This window comes from Peromyscus californicus, unplaced genomic scaffold, assembly GCF_007827085.1.
Source record: "Peromyscus californicus insignis strain IS unplaced genomic scaffold, ASM782708v3 Scaffold_4__1_contigs__length_199733344, whole genome shotgun sequence".
In the NCBI taxonomy this organism is placed as follows: Eukaryota; Metazoa; Chordata; class Mammalia; order Rodentia; family Cricetidae; genus Peromyscus; species Peromyscus californicus.
Window position 1 is genome coordinate 127,512,238 of NW_026294562.1, and position 22,423 is coordinate 127,534,660.

General features: G+C 48.5%; 1 protein-coding gene across 2 annotated transcripts in view; it reads left to right on the top strand.

The window, feature by feature from the left end:
* Slco3a1 (solute carrier organic anion transporter family member 3A1) overlaps positions 1-22,423 on the top strand; it is a 290,371-nt gene that overhangs the window by 220,688 nt on the left and 47,260 nt on the right. For both annotated transcript variants that reach the window (XM_052760922.1, XM_052760923.1), the window contains exons 4-5: positions 1,010-1,273; positions 19,256-19,420. In XM_052760922.1, coding sequence (XP_052616882.1) covers positions 1,010-1,273; positions 19,256-19,420 — 429 coding nt within the window. The remainder of the gene's footprint in view (positions 1-1,009; positions 1,274-19,255; positions 19,421-22,423) is intronic.

Below are 22,423 nucleotides of genomic sequence, written 5' to 3' on the forward strand. Positions count from 1 at the left end.
CCCCAAGAATCTCCTTTGGGGGTTCTGGAAGCATGGTTGATCATCAAAAAGACATTTCTAGGTAGCCCACCTGGACATACCACTTTGCAGGGCAGCTGTAAAGAGTAGAGTGAAAACCAGGAAATAAGCTGCAGTTCCTGTTCCTTTCCCAGGACTTCAGTTGACACATCAAAGAAGTGCTGTGGGTACCAAGGCCACTCAGATCCATGCAGCCAAACTGCTCGAATATACATGGTGCCTTTGAGCACTGGAGCTGTGCCAGAGCTTTCTGGGGGGAGGGCTGGGGCCAAGCCAAGGGCCACCCTCAGGACTTGAGTCAGCCTAGCCAGTAGAATCTTGGGGACAAAGGACCCCACCATAAATGACAGATTGGCATCGCCAAGTCTGCGAACACATGTTTGGTGTGGTTTTCTGGCCTTTCCTAATGACTCTGCAAGGTAGGAGCTGTTGTCATCGATGTTTGCAGATTAGTAAACTGAGGCATAGAGTTCAGAAAGTCTCCACAAGGGCAAGATTTTAATCCAAGCATCCCGGGCATCCATTTCCTTGAATTGCATTCTGCACCTACCCCTTTTAGTTATGAACCTGACTTCCTCCGTGCTGTGAGGGATGGGATGAAATTTCAGACAAACAGTTTCAGGTGAGAGAGCGTACACCTAGTGACAGTCTACCCTTGGATAGTGAATATTTGCTTGTGTTTTTGTGAACTCAGCTTGGCAATGCAGCGAGATGAGTCAATTTCAGCCTGCCTCGGCTGTCTGGCTCCTCACTGTTTTTGTTTAGACAGATTATAAGCACAGAACAGACAAGGAAATTAAGGGGGGGAAACATGCTCGGTCCCCACTGATGGGAGAAACTGACATGGAACAGACAGTTTCCCAGCCCAGAGCCCCACCCCCACCCCATCCATGGCTCCAGCCCTTGAACTCTATGCAGTGGACGTCTCTCTTCCAGCAGAGTCCCCACAGCCCACTTGCCCCCTCCACTAAACTGTCCTTTCTGTTCTCAGGTAACCTGGACATCACTCCAGATGACCCGCGCTGGATCGGAGCCTGGTGGGGCGGCTTTCTGCTCTGCGGTGCCTTGCTCTTCTTCTCGTCCCTCTTGATGTTTGGGTTCCCACAGTCCCTGCCCCCACACTCAGACCCCGCCATGGAGAGTGAGCAGGCCATGCTCCCCGAAAGAGAATATGAGAGGCCCAAGCCCAGCAATGGGGTCCTGAGACATCCCCTGGAGCCAGACAGCAGTGCCTCCTGTTTCCAACAGCTGAGAGGTGAGTGGCCAGAACTGAACTGGGTGGACAGAACAATTTTGTGATGGGGTGAGGCAAAGGGTGGCCACTGGGGGATTTCAGAGTTTTACATAATTGGCCACGCAAACCTTGTGCTGAACTTATGACCGGACACACGTAATGAACGCAAAAATAAGGTAGCCGCCGTTTATTGATGAAACCCTGGTGGTTAATATACGAGAGTCTCATTTTGGGGGTGCAGCAAAGCTCTACACCTTTTTAGAAGAGAAATAAAAAAAAGTGAATGCAGGTTTTCTGACAAAATGGCAACGTGCAGATAATGATGTCAATCCAGAGAGGTATTTTCTGGGTCGTTTCCACCTTTGGCCGGGTCCCTTAAAAGCAGAGAAAATAACAGTGAAGTGGAGTATAGCCCAGCAGCCTCAGGCTGCACCATGCCTGTCACACACACACACACACACACACACACACACACACACACACACACACACACACACACACGAACAGAGCTACTTGTGGCGTTCCCTAGCCAGGATACCTGCTGGGGTTTACACATGAGCAGTTGGCTCCAGATACCTGCAGGGCATGAGGTGGCCTGATGTACCTCCTCTCAGAGAAGCCGGCATGGAAGGACAGTAGATGGACAGTCACCCCTTGGAAACCAGCCTTTAGCAGCCACATGGGCCACATTCTGGGGCACCATTCGGCATTGCCCAGAGGTCAAATCAAAGTCAAGTTGAGCACCTGTAGGATGAGGTGCATCTGTGGCATGTGCTTGATAATCCCAGGCTCTGACAGACCCCATGGTCCTTCACTGTCACACTCCACACTGGCTGTAAGGTTGCTCCCTTCTCCCCACCCTGGTTCCACAAGTTTAAGACTGTGCACAGTTCTTCTATCACAGCATCATCCTGAGAACAAAAGCCCTGTCTGCAGAGACACTTAATCAAACCGGTGAGTCCCATGAGGAGCCGAACGAGCCTGTGCTATTTCTGAAAAGACACTAATTTAATAACCTGATGTCATGTCTGGTCCCATGTTCTCTGTCGGTATCTACAAGTGCTGTGAGCCAACTGATGGCCTTAAAATTCCTCTTTTTAAGCTCTGAATGCACTAGTCGGTGAGAAGTCCAGCTAGTGTATGTTCTTGGGGGTTGCCTTAGCTGGGACCACCCCTTCAAGAAGGGTGTAAATTACCTCTACCTTCAAAACTGGCAAATTCCAGAAGTTCCCAGCCAGTTGGAAAGTGATACCTGCTGTTATCTTAAGAGCAGAGCTGACTGTAATTCCAAGGCCCAGACCCACAATAATCCACCAGGCTGGCATCAGAGTAGATCTGGCAAGAGAGTACCCTGATCCTCAGTCGTGGCAACCTTTCCAGGTCTTTCTTTGTCCAGGTGATAGTTCTGTCTCCCACAAACCATAGTTGTAGACACTCCCTTTTGTCTCTGGGTATGCAGAGATAGAAAAGAAACAGGCCATTATAGACCCCACCCGCAAGCCATCAAAGACAGCCGTGGCACGGGAAGTGACAGACCTGTAGAAGGCCAGGGAGGGTGGAAGGCAGAGCTCAGCTGGGTCTTGAGCCATGGATTGTCACAGTTTCAGAGTTTGTGGGATAAGGATCAGCCACCCTGCTTCATCTACTCCATTCAGGGAGTCCCTGCTAGGAGCTAGGGACATGGCCATGGTTAAGTGGCCTGTGTCCTAGAACTTATAGTTCAATAGAGGAGGCATGCAGCAAGAGAGGACACATCAAAGTCAAGATGAGCCCTGAGTAATTGGCCTGGGCTGAGAAGTATGCCTTTGGGTCAACGAGTTCAGAACTCACTAGATCAGGAGTGGTTCAAGCATGGTATCTCTGTGAACACACGTCCGTGAGTAATGATTTTTCATTTAGAATGAGCAGTTCCCCTTAGTTGGTCCACTAATGGATGGACTAGAGGATATTCCAGCAGGGCAGGAAAACTGTGTCTCCAGAAGACTTCCCCAAGAGCAGGAATTCGGTGATCTGAACCATTGTGCTACTAAACAACCACCCAGGTGCTAGCCCCAGAGAAGAACCCACTGTATTTATACCCTTTAGCTTCCCCCATGAGCAACGTGGTTTTGCCACAGGAACATGTTCACTAAATGCACCCTTCAGTGCTGCTGGTGTTCCCACACTAACTCTTCCTCCGATTCACAAAAAAGAAAAAAGAAAATCTCAGCAGCCCTTGTGGTCTCCAGGATATTCTTATATTCTTGGACACAAATAAGTAGAACACTGTAGATATATCAGAGGAATACAAGCCTCTCGGAAACTACTTTAAACATAATTTTTAATGAGTCTTTGGGAATTTCACATCATACGCCCCAATCCCACTCATTTCCCAGTCCCTCCATATACATCCTTCACCCTTGCAGTGCCTCCTCCACCAAGAAAATGAAAAAATATATATTAAAAACAAACAAACAAAAACCACTTTGATCCTCTGTCTTTCCCTCCTCTCCATCATCTCTTCGTTCGTCTTAGTGGCATTGGGAGCTGTGGTTTGTACCCTTTTGTCCAAACAGCTTTACTTGCAAATGTTCATTGTAGTGAGTTGTTGGTCTGGTTCAAGGCCTCTGGCTTCTGGTACACCACCAATACTGGGCCCTCACTGAAACTTCTCTGATATCTTGTTGTTGACCCGAATCTTGGAGATCCTGCGGCTGTGTTTCTGCAGGACCAGTCCCTTCACAGACTCCAGCAGGTCATAGATGGAGTAGATGTTGGAGTGGGCCAACCCAAGCACTAGATGTGGGCCTGGGTGGTAGCTGAGTTGGTCACTCTCGTCCTCCACTGAGACTGTCCCCCTCAGGCAAGGGACAGAGCCAGCTCGCTCACCTGCACTCACATCATTGGGGTCAGCTCTCCCAAAACCATGATGAAGGCTGGGCCAGCTCTCCCATGAGGGGTGGAACTAGCTCTCCTGCTGCAGTGGCCATTGAGGGACAGGGCCATATCTCCCAAGGCTGACAAAGGATGGGGCCAGCTCACCATGGCCCTGGAATTTCAACACACATGTCCGAGTCATGGATACCAATACCGACCCCAGCAACAGCAGGACCATGGACCCAGATATGGCCCTCAGCAACAGCTTGAGCCTGGATGTCACATGGTCCTGGGTGGTAGCACAGGCCACTCAGATCAGTATGACCTCTGTGGCAATGTGGCTCTCAAACACCCACATGATCTCAGGTGACAGCCCAGACCCTGGCCATCCAAACAGTCTTCAGTAACAGGAGCTCTGAACATCAACACAGACCCTGGCTGTGGTAGGGTCATGGCATCTCAGAATCTTGTTTGGTTTTTTTGTTTGTTTGTTTGTTTGGAGATAGGATTTCCCTGTAGTTTTGGTGCCTGTCCTGGATCTTGTTCTGTAGACCAGGCTGGCCTCGAACTCACAGAGATTCGCCTGCCTCTACCTCCCGAGTGCTGGGATTAAAGGTGTGCACCACCACTGCCCGGCACATCTCAGAATCTTAATGGCCATTTCTCATGGATCTCTTTGGAGCCTACAGAGGTTTTTCTTCTTGCATAATCTATTTGAGTCCCAGGCCACGCTCAGAAAATCTGTCTACAGCAGCCCTTCAACCCCACCATGCATCCTTCCCAGGTTTCTGAGAGTGATACAGAAGAGCCTGTCTGGAGTGGGACATCCTGAGCTCCAGTTTGGCTCAGCCACTTCCCTCCTGTGCCACCTTGGTCACGACATTTAGCTCTACTTGGCTTTGACATGGAGATCTGGTTTCACCTTCAGCGACTGTCTCCGGTTGGCATTTCTATGTATCACCATATACAGGGCGCTTACCCTATCACAATAATGGGAGTTTAGGTCTGTGGTTCAGTTTTCAAGGGACATGCTTTCTTGTCAACAGACTTTGAAGGTCTGTTGCCCACAACGGCAGCCATCAGCTGAGTTTGTAACTCTCTGCAGAAGGTGAGTGATGGAAAGCGTGGAAGCTGGTTTCAGGATAGCCTGGAAGTCCCCAGCTTGTGACAGCCATCACATAAGCACTATTATAAAGCAGATGGCAGACAAACCATGGCTTGGGTTTATTAAGCTGTGATGTCGCCCTCCCTGCCCCCAGGTGGGAGGCCGCCAAACCCAGGACAGTTTTAGATCTCAACAGGCCACCAGATCTCTTTGCTTCTAAGCCTTGGCCCTGAGGTGCTTCTGCCCTGATGACCTCAGATTTGAGGTGCCCCCTCCAACACCTTCATCCTAATGCCGGGTACCCTCTTCCCTCTCCTTCGACGCCAATCGGTTATATATTGGCACGAGGTATGACCCTCTCGGACCCAGTGGCTGTACAGTGTGTGCGGAATTTATGAAAGGCTCTCTAGAGGGAAGAACAGCTCAGGGAGAGCGTAATAAATAATCCAGGGCCATTGAGGTGGCTGATTGGGTAAAGATGCTTGCTGCCAAGCCTGACTACATCAGTTTGAGCCCCAGAACTCACGTGGTGGACAAAAAGAACTGATTCCTACATGCCGTCCTCTGACCTCCACATCCATGCCGTGGCCTGCTTGCTTATGCATGTGTGTGTGGACACACACACACACACACACACACACACACACACACACACACATAAATAAATACATAAATATATAATTAAAATAAGTAAAATCAGTCATGTTTATACAGTCGGCACTCGATGTTATCATCACTGGCATGTTAAATCTCACACCCACAGTTTTGTGATAGACATAGGCCTGTTTCTATAATAGACATGTGGTGCCTCCAGTTACTACATTCAATGTCACTTCTATAGTTTTGCATTTCATTTTGAAGTCGTCTCAGATATCTCCTGGGAAGCCTTGATGGGCAGGATCTGGCCCCCCAGTGAAGTGATCTGTCCCCTTCATCTGCTCGCTTTGTGTGATTTGTGTTTGTGTAGCGCATCAGGAACACCCCCTCTTTCCTTTCTGCCTGCAGTACCCTTCCTCCCTTGATTCACCTTTGGGCTGTCTCTGTCCTTCCCTCCTCAGAAAGCACCCTTTTTTGGGTGCATACATGTGTGCTCACACACACACACACACACACACACACACAGACATGCATCCTGCCCTTCTATGTGCGTGCCCCATTGTGTTCAGGACAAGGTCGGCTATATTGCCCTGTCGTCCACTTGGCCTCTGCAAAAGCCCCTACTACTACATGACCACTGTAGTCTGGTCCACCCAGGGGGCGGGGCGGGTGCTCTGCATCTCCTCTAGAACGAAGCTCTCGGTCATCTGCTCACTTACAGTGTGAGGCAGTGCCTGGCATGAAGTGGTGGCGCCACTTTAATGAATGAAGAAACAAATAAACACGGCGTGAGTATATAAGCGTGTGCGTGTGTGGGTACGTACACGTGGGCGGGCTGGGAGTATGACTCAGTAAAGTGCTTGCTGCACGAGCCTAAGGACCTGAGTTCAGATCTCCAGCATCCATGTAAAACGCCAGGCACAGTGGCACACACCTGTAACCGGGAAGCAGAGACAGTAGGTCCACGAGGCTCTCAGGCAGTCCAGCTGAATCGGCAAGCTCCAGACTCAGTGAGAGACTCTATCTCAAAAGATAGGATGGAGAGCAACAGAGGAAGACACTGGGCATCGACTCTGGCCTCTACAGAGGTTCCTGCATGCCCACGCATGCGCGCATACACACACATACACACACACACACACACACACACACACACACACACACACACACACACACACACAAAACAACAGCAACAACAAAACTGTTCTCATCCATTATCCCATTGACTCTCCAGCCCTATGAGCCTTTGGTACTGATGGACAGATATGGAAATCAAAGTTAAGTTGGAAAAGAATGACACTTGACTCAATGTGAGGAAAACAATGCCTGTCTCCTTAAGCCTGACACCGTGCTGCCTCTTTGACTGAGTAGACTCTTAAAAAAACAAGTGGCATCACCAGGTGCGAAGTGACCTTTCGGCAGTGTGTGCTAAAACTGTCTCCTGCAGCCGCACAGATGTCCCCTAAAACAATGGGTCTTCCAATGGGGAGAACTCCAGCTGAACTGGGAGGAAGCCCCTGCTCCCTGCTGGCACCGGCAGGTCCTGACCTGCTGGGATCAGTGTAACTGCCTATGTCAAGGCTCAGAATCCTCAGGGCAAGTCCTGACTTTGATCTCTGAGAGGGGCGGTCAGAAGCTGAGCCCTCTTGTCTCAGCCCTTCACCCACCCACAGACAAGTGGCCTCTCAATGGCCACAGCTGAGCCCTGTGCACTTTCTCTAGTGGAGCCCCCCTGTGAGAGGAGCACAGCTCTGCCTTGATGCCTCACCCTGGCCCAGGCCAGCCCAGCACTGCTCGGTGGCCCTTCTCTGCCAAATCTCAACAGCCAGATCCTGCCCCCAATCTCCCCCAGCTGTTGTCCACCCAGGGCCCCTTCCTAACCTAAACTCACCCTTCATCTTCATTGACAGCTTGGTGCCATTTAGAGTTGTCTCTGAAATACATCTCTGGGCGGGGAGAGGGGTGTCTTTGTTTGTTTGAGACAGGGTTTCTTTGCATAGCACTGGCTGTCCTGGAACTTGCTGTGTAGACCAGGCTGGCCTCGAACTCACAGAGATCAGAGATCCGTTAGCCTCTGCCTCCTGAGTGTTGGTATTAAAAGCATGCACCACCAGCCCAGGCCTCTGGGTGTGTCTTTAAGGTTCTTCTAGAAAGGAAGACCCACCCCCTGGATGTAGGCAGTTCCATCCCAGGAGCTCAGCACCAGGGTAAATGAAAAGATGTATCCTTTCTGCTTCCTCTCTGTGGAAACAGTGTGACCATCCCATTGCCTCACATGCCTATAGTAGCACCTTCCCTGCTGTGGTAACCTCAGACTGTGAGGCAGAGTGAACCCTTCCTCCTTCCGGCCACTGTCGTTATGTATTTTGTAACGGACACAGCTGCTGCTTCAGGGAACGGTGGCAAAGCCAGCTGTGGCCCCTGTTCACACCCGCCTTGTCCTGCTGTGTCAGTCTCCCAGTCTCCTTATATGCACTCCGCAGTCCCCTGCCCACCTCCAAAATGCTTCTAGTGCCCTTCTCTGGAAGTCACATCCCATCTTGGACATCAGCTTCCTTTCATTTCCGAAGCACAGCTTCTTGACTTCCTGGAGGGACCCCTTCCCTGGCATGGCTTCCTTTTACTTTCGGATGGGTGACAGATGCCTTCCTTTGTACCTCCAAGAAGGTAGAGACGCTTCCATTTTTGTTGACACCCTGGTACTACATTCTGCCGTGTGGTAAGGGGAGGAATGAAGGGATCCGGGAAGGGGCGTTACCAGGCCCGACACAGTTTTGTTTTCGTGAAGCATCCTGGCCACCTCCACCCCAACCCACCCAGGCTTTGGCTTCCATAGGGCCCACCTGTGAACACATGATAAGAGCTGTGCATGTCTATGGGCTGCCACAAACCCACAAGTGACCCACCCATGTCAGGAAGGGTCTGCTGGACCCCTCTCCAGCCCTGGCTTCTTCCATCCCTTCTCAGCTCAGCAATTGGCTTCTGCTACTTTTTCCTTATTGGGGCCCCTGCACCTTTCATTCAAGTGTGTTTGTGAGGAGCCTAGTACTCTGAGCATGATCACACCGCCTGCTGAATGCTGTATATGATATGATCCCTCTCCTCTTATCCTGTAGTAGATAGACTGTGAAATTCTACACTCTTGCTTCCGTGGTGAGCGAAGCAATCTGTCTTTCCAAGCACTGGCAGTCTTGAGCCAGGGTGTGCCTTACATCCTGCTGTGTCACAGGAGTTTGGTTATGATTCCCCAGGGACCAGGCTGCTCAGTGAGTTCATAGTGTTCTTATCCTGGAGTGCCTGCTGGGAACCAGCACTGGAGTGCCCCTTAATGGGATGCTCTCTTCTTGGCTAGTTCAACAAAGCCACTGAGCCAAACAGAAGAGGGTACCCAGCATGATGCCAGGCATGGTTGGTGTGTCAGATTGTGTTGAATGAATAAGCAAAAGGAAATAACTGGAAGGTAGCATCCCCCAGAGGGGGATCTTTGGAACAGATCAGCACCATCAGGAAAGCAGTGGCTATCCAAACAGGTAGGAACCTGTCCACGACCTTCTCACATGGTAGAGGGGAAGGCAAGTTCATATGTGTATGCTGATGGACATGCGCATATGTGCACATAAATGTAGAGGAGCCATCTACAGATTTTGTTGTTGTTGTTTTTTTGTTTTGTTGTGTTGTTTTTTTCACATGGGGTTCTCACTAGCCTGGAACTGGTAGATTTATCTAGGCTGGCTAGCCGGCAAGACACAGGGAGAGCTGTTTGTCTCTACCTTCCAGGTGTTAGCATAACAAGCATGTTGTCTTAGTTAGGGTTACTATTGCTATGATGAAACACCATGGCCAAAATCAAGTTGAGAAAAGGGTTTATTTGACTTAAACTTCCACATCGCTGTTCATCAGTGAAGGAAGTCAGGACAGGAACTCAAATGTCAGGAACCTGGAGGCAGGAGCTGATGCAGAGGCCATGGAGGGGTGCTGTTTATTGGTTTGCTCAGCCTGCTTTCTTATAGAACCCAGGACCACCAGCTCAGGGGTGGCACCACCCACAATGGGTTGGGCCCTCCATCATCAGTCACTAATTAAGGAAACACTCTATAGGCTTGCCTACAGCTCCTCCCTCCCGCTTCCCCATAGTTGGATTTACATAAATTGAAGTGCTGAGAGAATTCTGTCACAAATAAGCTGGGGCAGGATGGACTCCCAGGGTGATCTGAGTACCATGAGATCCTGCTACAAGCAAACAAGAGGAGGTAGGGGCTTGGTTTTGAGGTGGACTGTGCATCCACTTGCTTTACCAGAATGCTTCTGTCTCTCCTTGTAGACTTTCCATGAATGAATTCTCACGTTGCTGGGTTTTCACTTCCAGAAGAACTAGGGACAGCAAGCCCTGTGTGGCACCCGGGCAGAATGCGTTTTCACAGAGGAGGTTTTTAGACGCAGGTGTGAAGTAAAGTGCCTGTTTGCTTACGGGACTCGTTATTATCTAAGTCAGTTTCTCTCTGCTGTCTTGGCCTTGGAAAGATACAACGCTTGGGTCTGAAGAAGCAGCTGCTGCTTCTAATCCCGCTTTCTCCTGTCCTCTCTGCCATTCCTGGGTAAGCCTGTGCTTCCCAGGCCGTCCGTGGAAAGGGAAGACCCTGGGTAACTAACAGCAGTGTGGAGCGATAGCCTGACTCTTAGCTCTTGCCTTCAAATGGACTTGTGCGAATAGCCCACCACTCCTTTTCCCTTAGACCCTCCTGGCGGTCCCAAAAGAACCAATGAAATCAACCAGTTCTTGGCTGTGGCTGCCATGGCCAGTGCACACCAGTTCACACACACCAGCTCACACTTAGGTTTCGTTCTAAGTGTTTATTTGGGGCCGGTGGTTTCCTGTTTGCTCACCCAGGCCACAACTTCCTTCTTACAAAGAAAGAAAGCATTGCCCTGTACCTGTTTCCTTCTAAGGACAGGACACCTGGGAGCTATTTCCTCCAAGAGTGTAATGAGAGAGGTCAGGGGCAGAGACTAGCAAACTGGTTCAGCTTTACTGGCATGGCCACAGTAGACCTATAACTGCAACCATAGGCTGCTTAGCCTGAGGACAGTGTGTAATGGATGCTTGCTTCCAGAAAATTCCTGGTCACTGCTGGGCTCCTCTTGTATCTGGACTTTCTTCTACTCTTAACCAAGGGAATGGTCTAGACAACTCCAGAATTGTCCGTGGGAGTGAGAAGAGACACATGTTCTGGATTTCTGACCCCAGAGCTAAGACGTCATTTATCTTCACTGAGTTCATCGTCCCCACCTCCTCCACAGACATGAACCTGTGGAATTCACTCATCCTTTGGTCATAGGTTTGCCCTTTGTCTCTCAGAAGCCTGCAAGAGCTCCCTGCAAACCTTTGTGATGATGCATTCACTCATTTAGTTATTGGATTCCTTAACCCGCTCTGCCCCCTGGATTGGTTAGACATATTCTCTTTGGGACATGATGACTTGGTCTTTTCATCCCTGCTCTCAGGTAGCTCTTCACCTGGGAAAGACAGGAAGAGGCTAGGCACTGTTGCCAGTAATGGTAGCTCTGGTTTGGGCACATGGAGAACCAGCTGGGAGGCAGCTGCGTCATAACGTTTCATTTTTCCCAGGGTGTGCCCTTAATCTTGATCACTCTAGTACCTCCATCATAGTGTTTTCCCATTTTTCTCCTCCTTCCTCCTTCCCACCCATCCCTTCTGTTAGGATGATTTCTGATTCTCCAGCTCTTTCCATTCCTCTGTTCTCTTGAGTCCCACCTGTGGTGAAATGCTTCATGGCCACTAAGCTTTTAGAAAACCATTTTTTTTAAGCTTAGTTCAAATCCCCATGGCAGCTTGAAGGTTCAGATGTGAGTTCAGATTTATCCTCCTTCAGAACTCAGCTTTGCATTCCTGTGCAAGGGCTCTCAAAACAAAACAAACAAAACAAAACAAACACCCTGGTGCCCTGAGTCTAAAGCAGTGATGCTAAACCTCCCGCCTCTGTGGTGGAGGCAAAGCCCTCAGCACAGTGCTCTGTCAGCAGTGGAAGGCTGACAGGCGTGGCTGTTGTGGTTATGATCACAGCATACACAGACCTCATCTTCCTCATCTGACAGTATGAACAGTGTGACAACAAATCTGAATAAAAGAAAAGCAAGCAAGTCAAGGCCAGTCTCAGTAGACAGCCTTAAAGCACAATACACTGAGTGTAATCTAGTGAGATCTCCATGGAGCCCCACAATAACCGCTGTCAGGGCTCCTCCAAGTCCTGGAAGGCTAGTGAGTTAGGATACTTGACTCCTAACCTGACCTGATGATTGGCTCCGTGGAAGAGGTACCTCTACTGGGGAAGCCCTTGACTCCAATGATGACTCAACATAATACCTCCATGGCCATGGTAACCCTGCCCCAGTCTTTTCCCAACTGTCACTCATTGGTCCATTCATAGAGACGAATTACCAAAGCAAGCCTGGTGACTGCATAACACACTGTACAAATGCCAGGAATCCCTCACTTGGCCTCGCTTCTGCCTGTTCATCTTGATTCACATTGAGCTCCTGCCTGTGTGCCCGGGATGCTGGATCACATGCTTCTTGATCTTGGGTCTCTTTGCATCTTCACAGAAAAGTGGACATGAGTCACAGACCTACCAAGTCCTGAATCCAAAATCTAAATCCACAGTGCCTGCCTCTTTAGAGCATGGTTCCTGACTTGATGTTATACAACTTTCCTCAGGCAAACATTTTCTATGGTACTGAGCTCCTCCTTCAGCCCTCCAACTCTTTCTTTTATTTCTTCCTTCCCCTCCCTCTTTCCTAGCTCCTTTCCTCAAAAAATCTTGGACTAAGTCCCAGGTCCACAGCACAGCAGATCGTTTTTTTTCAGTTAGGTGGAATGAAAGTGAATTCCCCCATAGGCTAGTGTATTTGAATACTTGGTCCCCAGTTGGTGGAACTGTTTGGGAAGGATTAATAAGTGTGGCCTTGGCTGCAGCACTCAGGAGAATAGGTCCTGCATCTCACCTGGGAAGCATAGTGGAGCTGACCCTGTTGGCAGAGGCATGGGTGAGCCAGCCCTGAGAATGTGGAAGTGGGAGAACTGTCCCCGCCCCCACGTGGTGGCAAGGGCGAGGGAAAGAGGCTCTTCCCCCTTTCACCCACCCCTTGCCATCTGTGGCAGGTGAGAGAGCAGGCCCTGCCCCTCACCAGCTGCGGCACTTGGGAGAGTGGCCCCTGCACCTCACCTGGGCCACGCAATAGTGCTGACCCTGGTGCTGTGGGTTTGGGTAGGCCCTGAGGGCCTGAAACCAGGAGATCTGGTCCTGCCCCTTGCTACTTGCTGCATAAGGTGAACTTGCTGGGGTGGTGAGTAAGAGCTCTCCCTGGTGATGAGGATAAGGTAGAGTTGGTGGGTTGGCCAACCCAGCTACCAACCACGCCCAGAACCAGGGCTATGGGTTGGTCCACCTTAACATCCCACCCCATCTATGATCTGCTGGAGCATGTGAAGGGGCGGGTCCTGCAGATCCAAAGCTGCAGGACCTCCGTAACACAGGACAACAGCAGGATGTCCAAGACAAGTCCCAGTGAGGGCCCAGCAAAAGTCAGAGGCCTCAAACCAGACCAATGACTCATTGCAGTGAACACTTGCAAGTAAAGATATATGGACTGAAGGGTACACTGTGTGACTCACCATGTCACACTGAGGCTTTCACAACGAGATTTTTTTTCTTTCCTTTTCTCAAATTTTATTTTGTTTTGGTGGGCAGGCTGCAGGGGCAGAGAGTGGGTGCAAAGGGACAGGAAGATGAAAGGGATCGGGATGTATGATGTGAAATCCATAAAGAATCAATAAAAAGTAAAATAACAATAATAATAATTATTATTATTATTATTATTATTGTGGCTTTTTCAGGGAAAGTATATCACTGGTGGTGGGCTTTGAGATTTTTAAAAGCCCATGCCATTCCCAGTTAGCTCTCTGTGTCTGTCTGTCTGTCTGTCTGTCTGTCTGTCTCTCTCTCTCTCTCTCTCTCTCTCTCTCTCTCTCTCTCTCTCTCTGACTTGTGGTTGTATCTCAAGATGTGAGCTGTCTACTCCTGCCCCAATGCCATGCCTACCTGCCACCATGCTCTCTTCCATAATGGTCATGGACTCACTCTCTGAAACTGTAAGCCCCAAATAAACTCTTTCTTTGGTCATGGTTTCTTAACACAGCAGTAGGAAAGTGGCTAAGACCCCCGGGTTCAAGGGGACTTTTCACTGTTATTTGTGAGAGTGAAGCTGTACTTCTTATTGGCAGGTCCAGCTTGCTTGCTTAGTCTTCAAAATAAAAATAGTAGCTCAGAGAATCCAGAACAAAACAACACACTTATCACAAGTGGTGGCTGGTGCTGTGGCTGGAGTTTCTACTATGTCTCTCTCATTGTGGAACCAGTCTCTCTCTGCCTCAGTTTCCTCATTTGTAAATGGAGCATTTCAGTGGTTCCAAGCTCATGTTTATTGTGAGGGTTGTGTTGTGAGTCAGTGTGTTGATGGTAACCACTTAGGATGACATTAGCACATTGGCAATATGCTAATGACACTATATGCAGTAACACTTAGGGCATAGACAAGGTTCTAATGACATTAGTCCTTAGGGTGTCCCCAGATCTGCCCATTGGTGGATTGGGACCCACCAATGAATGGCAATCCTCTGTCCCACAGGAATGTTTTCTGAGGGCTCACAGTAGGCAGCATGCTTTCCATGGAACCGGCTTCCCTGGGCTAGTTCCCATTGTGACAGCAGTGGACTCCCAGGGAGAGCTGGAAAGGTTTCTCCAGTTGGTAGAACTGCAGGATTCAATCCAACCCCTTACACCTCAGCTCCAGTACCAAGGCCAACTCAGTAAGGGAGAATTAAATGGCTAAAGGAGGCTGCAGGTGTCCAGTGGCCTGTTGTGGCGTTGGTCCAGCAGTCTCTGCTTGTCTGGGCCACTCATGAGCCACTCCTTCCTTGAAAGGCTGGCTTTCATGGGCTTAGCAGGCCACCTGAAGCACTAGGACAGCCCCACAATCAAGCTAATTAAGGCCTCATTGCCAAGCTGGGGGTATGGAAGGTGGGCTGACCCTGTGAAAAAAGAGTCTGCTTTTGATAGCTACAAGTTGTTGCCATAAAATTGTGGATGGGAGGAAGAATGCCGGAGGAAGCTGTCATTTCTGGAAGCCAGTCAGCTGGGCTACAGAGAGAAAAGGGTCATGCAAGTAAGGTGTCCCAGCCTTCCTTCAGTCCAGTGATTCTTGAACTGAATGATTTTCACATCTAATTGAAGGAGAAGTTAGTCACTAGGCATTAAGACAAGCAGGAAGGCTCCTGTCTTAACAAGGAGCCCTTCTTGCAGAATGGAATGAACTCCGGAATAATTAAAAGCCTGCAGAAGTATGGAAATGTTCTGTTAACTGGAATCGCCTTCATGGGGCCAGAGCCCTTCCTACCCTCAAACAGATCAGGAGGATTCTGATGACGATTAAGGCCATACTGAGGTCAAAAGAGATGAAGTAATGGACTCAAATCATCATCCGTGTCATTTGGGAGCCCGATAAACTCTGCTGTCGGAGGCTCCTGGTGGTGTGGTCCGGGGGAGTGCAAAGCTCCTCATTCTTCTGGAGTCCCACTCGGCAGAGCCTGCCCTCCAACTGAGGAAATGAAAGCTACAGTGAAAGCATGGTGGAGAACCATCTAGCTGGATTGTCCCAAACCTGCTCCCTTCGCTGTTGGCCGTGCTTTCCCGAGTAGATGTCATCTTTCTGAAAGAGCCTAGACACCCAACAGTGGTGTCTGCCATGACACAACAGCAGCCAAATCTTTGCTTCATACTCACCCCTTCCAGGGAGGTGCTGTGACAGCATGGTGTGATCTGTACTGCTCGCTCTACAGTGTGTGGCTCTGACCCACCAGCCCCTTATTCTGGGTACAAAACAGCCTCATGCTTGGCCCACACTGTCTCAAGTTTGCCTTGGCCCACCAGCAGCGACTTACCATGATGCAGTCTTAATACCCAAAGCACCTTTGTCCATGAAGAACAAATCGCCCTCTGTGTATGCCCATTGTGGTCATTTTCTGCATTGGTTAAGCTACACTTTAAATGCTGGAGAGTCAACAGTTCCCTGAGTATTTGTACACTACTTAAAAACAATATGGATTTAACAAAGGTAAGTTTCTTAACATTTAAACACAGATTTTAAAAGCAAACACTCCTAGGCATTTATTTGAAATGATACTTCTAAAAGTCAGATTGCCATAAATGTTTAAAGGCCTGTAAAGTATACACACAGCGTGCCCATAAAGACCAGGAGACTCTAAGCACAATGTACGGGCTTCAAGTCCAGGGACTTGAAGCTGCTTGTTTACCATCTTTGTTCATACCCTTTGTAAAGTTTTGGCTTTAATTTTTTTTTTTTTTTTGCACATTCAGTTAACCCCAAAGCTGCCTTCCTAAAGCCTCAGAAACACAAGTAGAACAACCGAGGCCACCAACTCTGGTTGTTGACTGTGTCCCTTCGGATGTCGGATCCAGGGCTCCGTCCACGGTAATCCCGGGCTTCCAGTCATCTGGTCCAGCACACGGCTATAACTAAATCCCTCCAATACCCCCCCACCCCCCGCCTCTGGAGAGTTTCACTTTGGAAACTTGATATCTTTCCCAGAGATGATAAATTTTAAGTTTTGTATGCCTGCCAGTCCCTGGCCTATTGTTCTGTCATTTTGATGCATTGAGCTTGTCTGTTAACGTTATTAAAAACTTATGTGTCTCCTATTATTATTTTATTCTAATTAGATGGGCCATTTGGAGGTTCTGTCTCCTAGGAGATGCAATTGGGCCTGTGTAATTAGCTCTCTTCTTCAGGACAGCTGGCTAACTCATCACCTTGGAGTGCAGGGTTGGGCTCTCAGCCCACCTTTTTATTTAACATGGCCACAGGCCCTTCGTTGGGTTTCTCTAACACTTAGTCTGACTTTACAGGAGTCTCTGTGTCTGATCTTTTCCATGTGCACAGGGAGAAACCAGTGCACCCTGCCACTATGCCTCATTTTTGTTATTAATACGAGTATAGCAAAATATAATGCTCCTTTTTTGCATGAGACAGGATCTCACGTGTTTCAGGCTGGCCCCGAACCCATTATGTAGCGGAGAACAATCTTGAACTCTGATCCTCCTGCTTCTACCTCCCGGGGGCTGGGATTGCCAGCATGTGCCCCCACACCTGCTTTGTGCAGCCCTGGAGATCAAACCCAAGGCTGTGTGCATGCGAAGCCAGCCACTCTACCAACCGAGCCACATTCCCAGCCAGCCCCAAGTCTAATCTCAGCCCAGCACTTGGACAATGTTTGCTGTAACCTACATCTCACCTCTATCCTTACTATTTATAGAGAATTATTTATGATTTACACAAGATGTCTTCAAATTACTTGAAATCAGTTTACTTGTCTTAAGCCATAGCACTTGATGAATCAGCTCTATTTGGTTAATTATTTTGTAAATACCACTGGCTTCCATCTGTGTAAGTCCTACATCCACAGACCTAACCAACTGCTGCTTGAAATGCACTCCACGGAAAGCTGCATCTGTACTGAACAAGTATAGACTTCGTCATTATCATGGTCCCCTACACAATGTGCTCTAGCAACTGCTTGCATAGCATTTGCCTTGTACTTGATGTTCGTAGTTTAGAGATGGCGTAAGGTACATGAGAGGATGGGCGTGAGTTACAGACAAGCAGTATACTGTTCTTTATAATAGATCTGAGCATGTATAGATTTTGGTGTCCAGCAGAGACGCCCAAATAAATGTGTAGAGTCTGAGATGGGTCAGTGGGTAAAAGTGCTTGCCATGCAAGTCTAAGGACCTGAGTTTGAATCCCCAGAATCTATGTAGAGGCTGGATGAACAGCACAAGTTTTCTAACTTCTTGGAGGTGGGAGGCAGAGACAAGAGACTCCACAGAAGCTCTGCAGAATCGAACCTGGCATGTGTGGCAGGAAGACAAGAAGGAGATGACTGTCTCAAAGTGAATGACAAGGACTGACAGCCAAGGCTGACCTCCATAGGCATGCCTTGGCATCCATGCATCTGCATTCACACACACACACACACACACACACACACACACACACACACACACACACACACACTCAATAAATAGTAAAGGCGTCAATGCTGAAAAGACAGGGCTGATCTAGCATCATCCAGGATATACCATCACAGCATCATTGAGGAAAGCTGGTTGAAGACCATGTGCCAAGGATTCTAATTACTGGAAGCCTAAGCAGTGTACTTATTTTCAAAGTACAAAGACATATCTCCGATTTTTAGAAGCACTGATAAAAGAGGAAATTTCGGTGGCTTATGAAACCTATTGTAAGGGAAGTAGAGTGCCATAAATAAGATGGAAGCATACAGCCTCTGCACACCACTCTCAGACTCCGCTGAGATTTAACATGGTTACACGGCTTCGAGTGTGTATGCCAAAAGCCAATGCTCGTGAGTCCCTAAGCACCTGTGGCTATCTGGGAGCCTCTTCCAGGTTAGATTGGACAATGAGGAAAGCCCACCTGAGAGGCAGGGTATGTGTGTGGTAAAAGTTTGGGAGAAGAGACCTAGTATAAGATGTAGATGCAGCTGAGAAGGGATCAAAGTCTAGGGATGGGGATGGAGGGAGGGTAGAGCATCCTGGAACTATCCCAGCACCATGAAGTAGACCAAAAGCTGAATGACCAGACTATAAGCCAGAGATTACCTGCTGTGGACACTTGAGCAGCAAAAACTCCAAGGTGATCTCACTAGTTACTATGGAGGGTGTGATCAAATCAAGGTTGATAGCTCAGACCCTCATGGGTTGCTCTGGCCCTGCAGGTAAGAGCTGATGGGGTGGAGGGGAAACTTGATTTGGTTCATACCTATTTGGTAAAGGATGAGAGCTTCATTTCTTTCTTGACACTGATGAGGTTCAAACATATTTCTCATTGTACAAATAGATTATAGTTCTAAATATTGCTCATATATTGGGCATATTGACATATACCTAAATATTTTGATGTATAAAATTTAGAATATATATAAAAAATCATAACCAATTTCCTTTTAGAGCAGAGTGGGGGACAAAAAAAATCTTGTAATTCCTTAAAAGGTGCCTGACTATCTCATGTGAACCCCTGAAGTTGTGGTGTTGAACAAGCCAGGTAGAGTGGCCCATTTTAATAGAAAATGGCTTATTTTGTGGGATGTTGGTATGTGTTTTGAAGCCAGAGTTCTCACAGTTACGAATGTCCTACAGGATAGACTCTGCCCTGAGCCACCAGGTGCCTCTGGGTGTTGTTTAAAGACACAGGCAAGAATGCATCAAGACGGGATCTCTAATAAGGCACCCAACACGTGTGACTTTGACCTTGCTTTCTGCCCCTCCCCACAGTGATCCCCAAGGTCACCAAGCACCTGCTCTCAAACCCCGTGTTCACCTGCATCGTCCTGGCTGCCTGCATGGAGATCGCTGTGGTGGCTGGCTTCGCTGCTTTCCTGGGCAAGTACCTGGAACAGCAGTTTAACCTCACCACTTCCTCTGCCAACCAGCTGCTCGGTGAGTGGGTCTCTTTGCCCTCCTGTCAAACCCAAATGCTCAAAGAAAGCGCCGAGATCCAAAAAGTGTGCAGGGCTATGCTAAGCAGTGTGGTATACCTGTGGCCTTTCTACACAAGGAATTTCGGAGTGAGATTTTTCACACTTGAGGCAAATATGAAAAACATACTGTAAGGCCAGTGAGATGGCTTAGCAGGGAAAGCATTTGTTTGTTGCTCATGGCTGATGACCCAGGTTCGATACCCGGAACCCACAGTTGGAGGAGAGAACCAACTCCTAAAGCTGTCTTCTGACCACATGGGTACCATGACACACACAGCCGCCATCATCATCAGCATCATCATCATCAATAACAAAAATAGAAAGTATATATAGGAAGCATTGTGAGAGACCAGGATGTCACTTGATTGATATGAATGGGAGACCGTGAAGTACGTAATGATGGAAGGAAGCAATCAAAGTCCATCTTAAGAGATTAGTAAATTTTTATTAGACTATAGGAATGATCTTAGCAACATAAAACCCATAAAACCCACAGCAGGGACTTTACCAATTGAACTATTTCTACAGCCCCAGGAGTTACTTTTTTTTTTCAAAGGTTTCTTACTTTATTTTAGATATGTGTGCTTTGCCAGAATGGATATGTGTGCACCATATGCATTCAAGGTGCCTGCAGGTCAGAAGAGGGTGTGGGATCCCTTTGAACTAGAATTATAGATGGTTGTGAGCCACCATGTGGGTGCTAGGCATCAAACCCAGACAGTCTAGCCAATAGGTAAACTCTTGAGTTCAGTGAGCTACCCATCTCAGAAAAAGGGTGGAGGAGCTAGAAAGATGGCTCAGAGGTAAAGATCACTGGCTGCTCTTTCAGGGTACCCAGGTTAAGTTTCCACCACCCACATGGTAGCTCACAACTGCTAATAACTCCAGTTTTGAGGGATTCAGCGCTTCTCTTCTGGCCTGTGGGCACCAGGCATACATGTGGAACACAAGCATACATGCAGGTAAGCTGCCCATATACATAAAATAGAAGAAAATTTTAAAATAAAGTGAAGAGCCATAGATAAAGGTACCTGACTTCAGCCTCCAGCCTCCACACACCCACGTACACCTGTGCATGCATAGAAACACACACACACACACACACACACACACACACACACACACACACACACACACACACACACACACACGGAGAAGGAAAGAGAGAGATTCCTCCTGTTGCTTCCCAAAATGGCCGATAAATGCCAAGATGCTGGCCAGCGTGTGGAGAGAAATGCACATTGAAACCTCAAGGGGGTGCTCTGACACAGTAGCCAGATGATAGCCCCGAGTGCTGGGGAGGATGAGGAGGAACTGGAATCCACACTGTGATGGGAATGCACGAGGGAGCCTCTGCTTGGGGCAGTTTTTGCACCATCCATTAAAGCTCAGCATATGCCTGTGCTGTGATCCATCAGTTCTGTTTCTGGGCACTTATCCAACAGAATGGAGTGTTTAGGTCCACTCATTTACATATGCATATATAACAACGTTCCGAGCAGTTTTATGCATAATTGTCTCAAACTGGAGCTCACCCAAATGTCTGTCTACAGCAGAATGGGTAAATAAACTATAGACTGTTCATTCTATACCACACAGCTTGGGAAAGGACGAACTCTCACACGGGCTTCCATGTAAATGGATATGAGTTTAAATATGTCACACACAAAGAGAATGTATTTATGGGACTTGGAAAAAAAAAAAAAGAATTGTCCATTAAGATAAAAGAAGCTAGAGCCACAGTTGTCCTTGAAGGTTACAATTAGGGAGAGGTACCCAGGAGTCTCCTAGGCAGCTGCAAGTGTGTGTGTGTGTGTGTGTGTGTGTGTGTGTGTGTGTGTGTGTGTGTGTGTGTGTATGGGTACACATTCACATCCGTGCATGTGGGGGTCAGAGATCAACAGCAGTTGTCTTCTTCAGTTCTTCTCCACCTTGGTTTTCCATGCAAAGTCTCTGTCCGGCTGAACCTGCGGGCCAGCATGCTGCTGGGCTCCGCATGTCTCCCTATAACCCAGCACTGGGCTTCCACGTATGTGCCCCTATACCTGGCCCTTAGGAAAGTGCTGAGGATCAAGCATTCCCAAGCCTCAAGCATCTGGAATTGTTCTAAGCTTGACCTGAGGGCTGGTTGGAGGGGTGTTTGCATTTTGGAAAGTTCCCCAGGGTGGTCTTATAGGCTTCACATCTCAGTTTAAAAAAGGAATTTAAAGCCGGGCGGTGGTGGCGCACGCCTTTAATCCCAGCACTCGGGAGGCAGAGGCAGGTGGATCTTTGTGAGTTCGAGGCCAGCCTGGTCTCCAAAGCGAGTTCCAGGAAAGGCGCAAAGCTACACAGAGAAACCCTGTCTCGAAAAACCAAAAAAAAAAAAAAAAAGGAATTTAAACCCTGACCATCATGACAACATGCCATAGTTTTTCCTCCCTGAAAACTGCTGGGGAATGCATCCTTTTTTTTTCTCTCTTCTCACTAGTCATTCTCACCACCCACTCTTCGGTAAGAGTATTAGCAAAATGCAGTGAGCTTTGTAAGACCTGCGGGATGGAAGAGAAAAATACCTCTCCCTGTAGTGGAAGCTGTGGTCTCTGCTTCTCTAGGATCTGGGGTTTGGCCCTCCAGCACCCCAGGGTTTCTCTCCCATGTGGTTTCTCTGTTGCCACATCTTCCATTTTGATTGGGTTGGCACAGTTGCGTCTACAGGACCAGGTCCTCTTCTGGAACAAATGCCTAAGCTTTCTATCGACAAACAAATCAATAGTCTCCAGGGCAGAAGGTCAGAAAAACAATTCTGCCACCTAGCATCTGTTTGCCAGTGATTCCTGCTTGTTAGAGTGCTTAACAAGGTGGGAAGAAGTGGGGGGGGGGGGGCTCTTCATATTCTCCAGGCAGGCAGGCCGAGGCAGCAGGCATCTCCTGTCCCTATGCCCAGCCGATGGCATAGATCCAGTCAGTGTGTGCTGGGAAG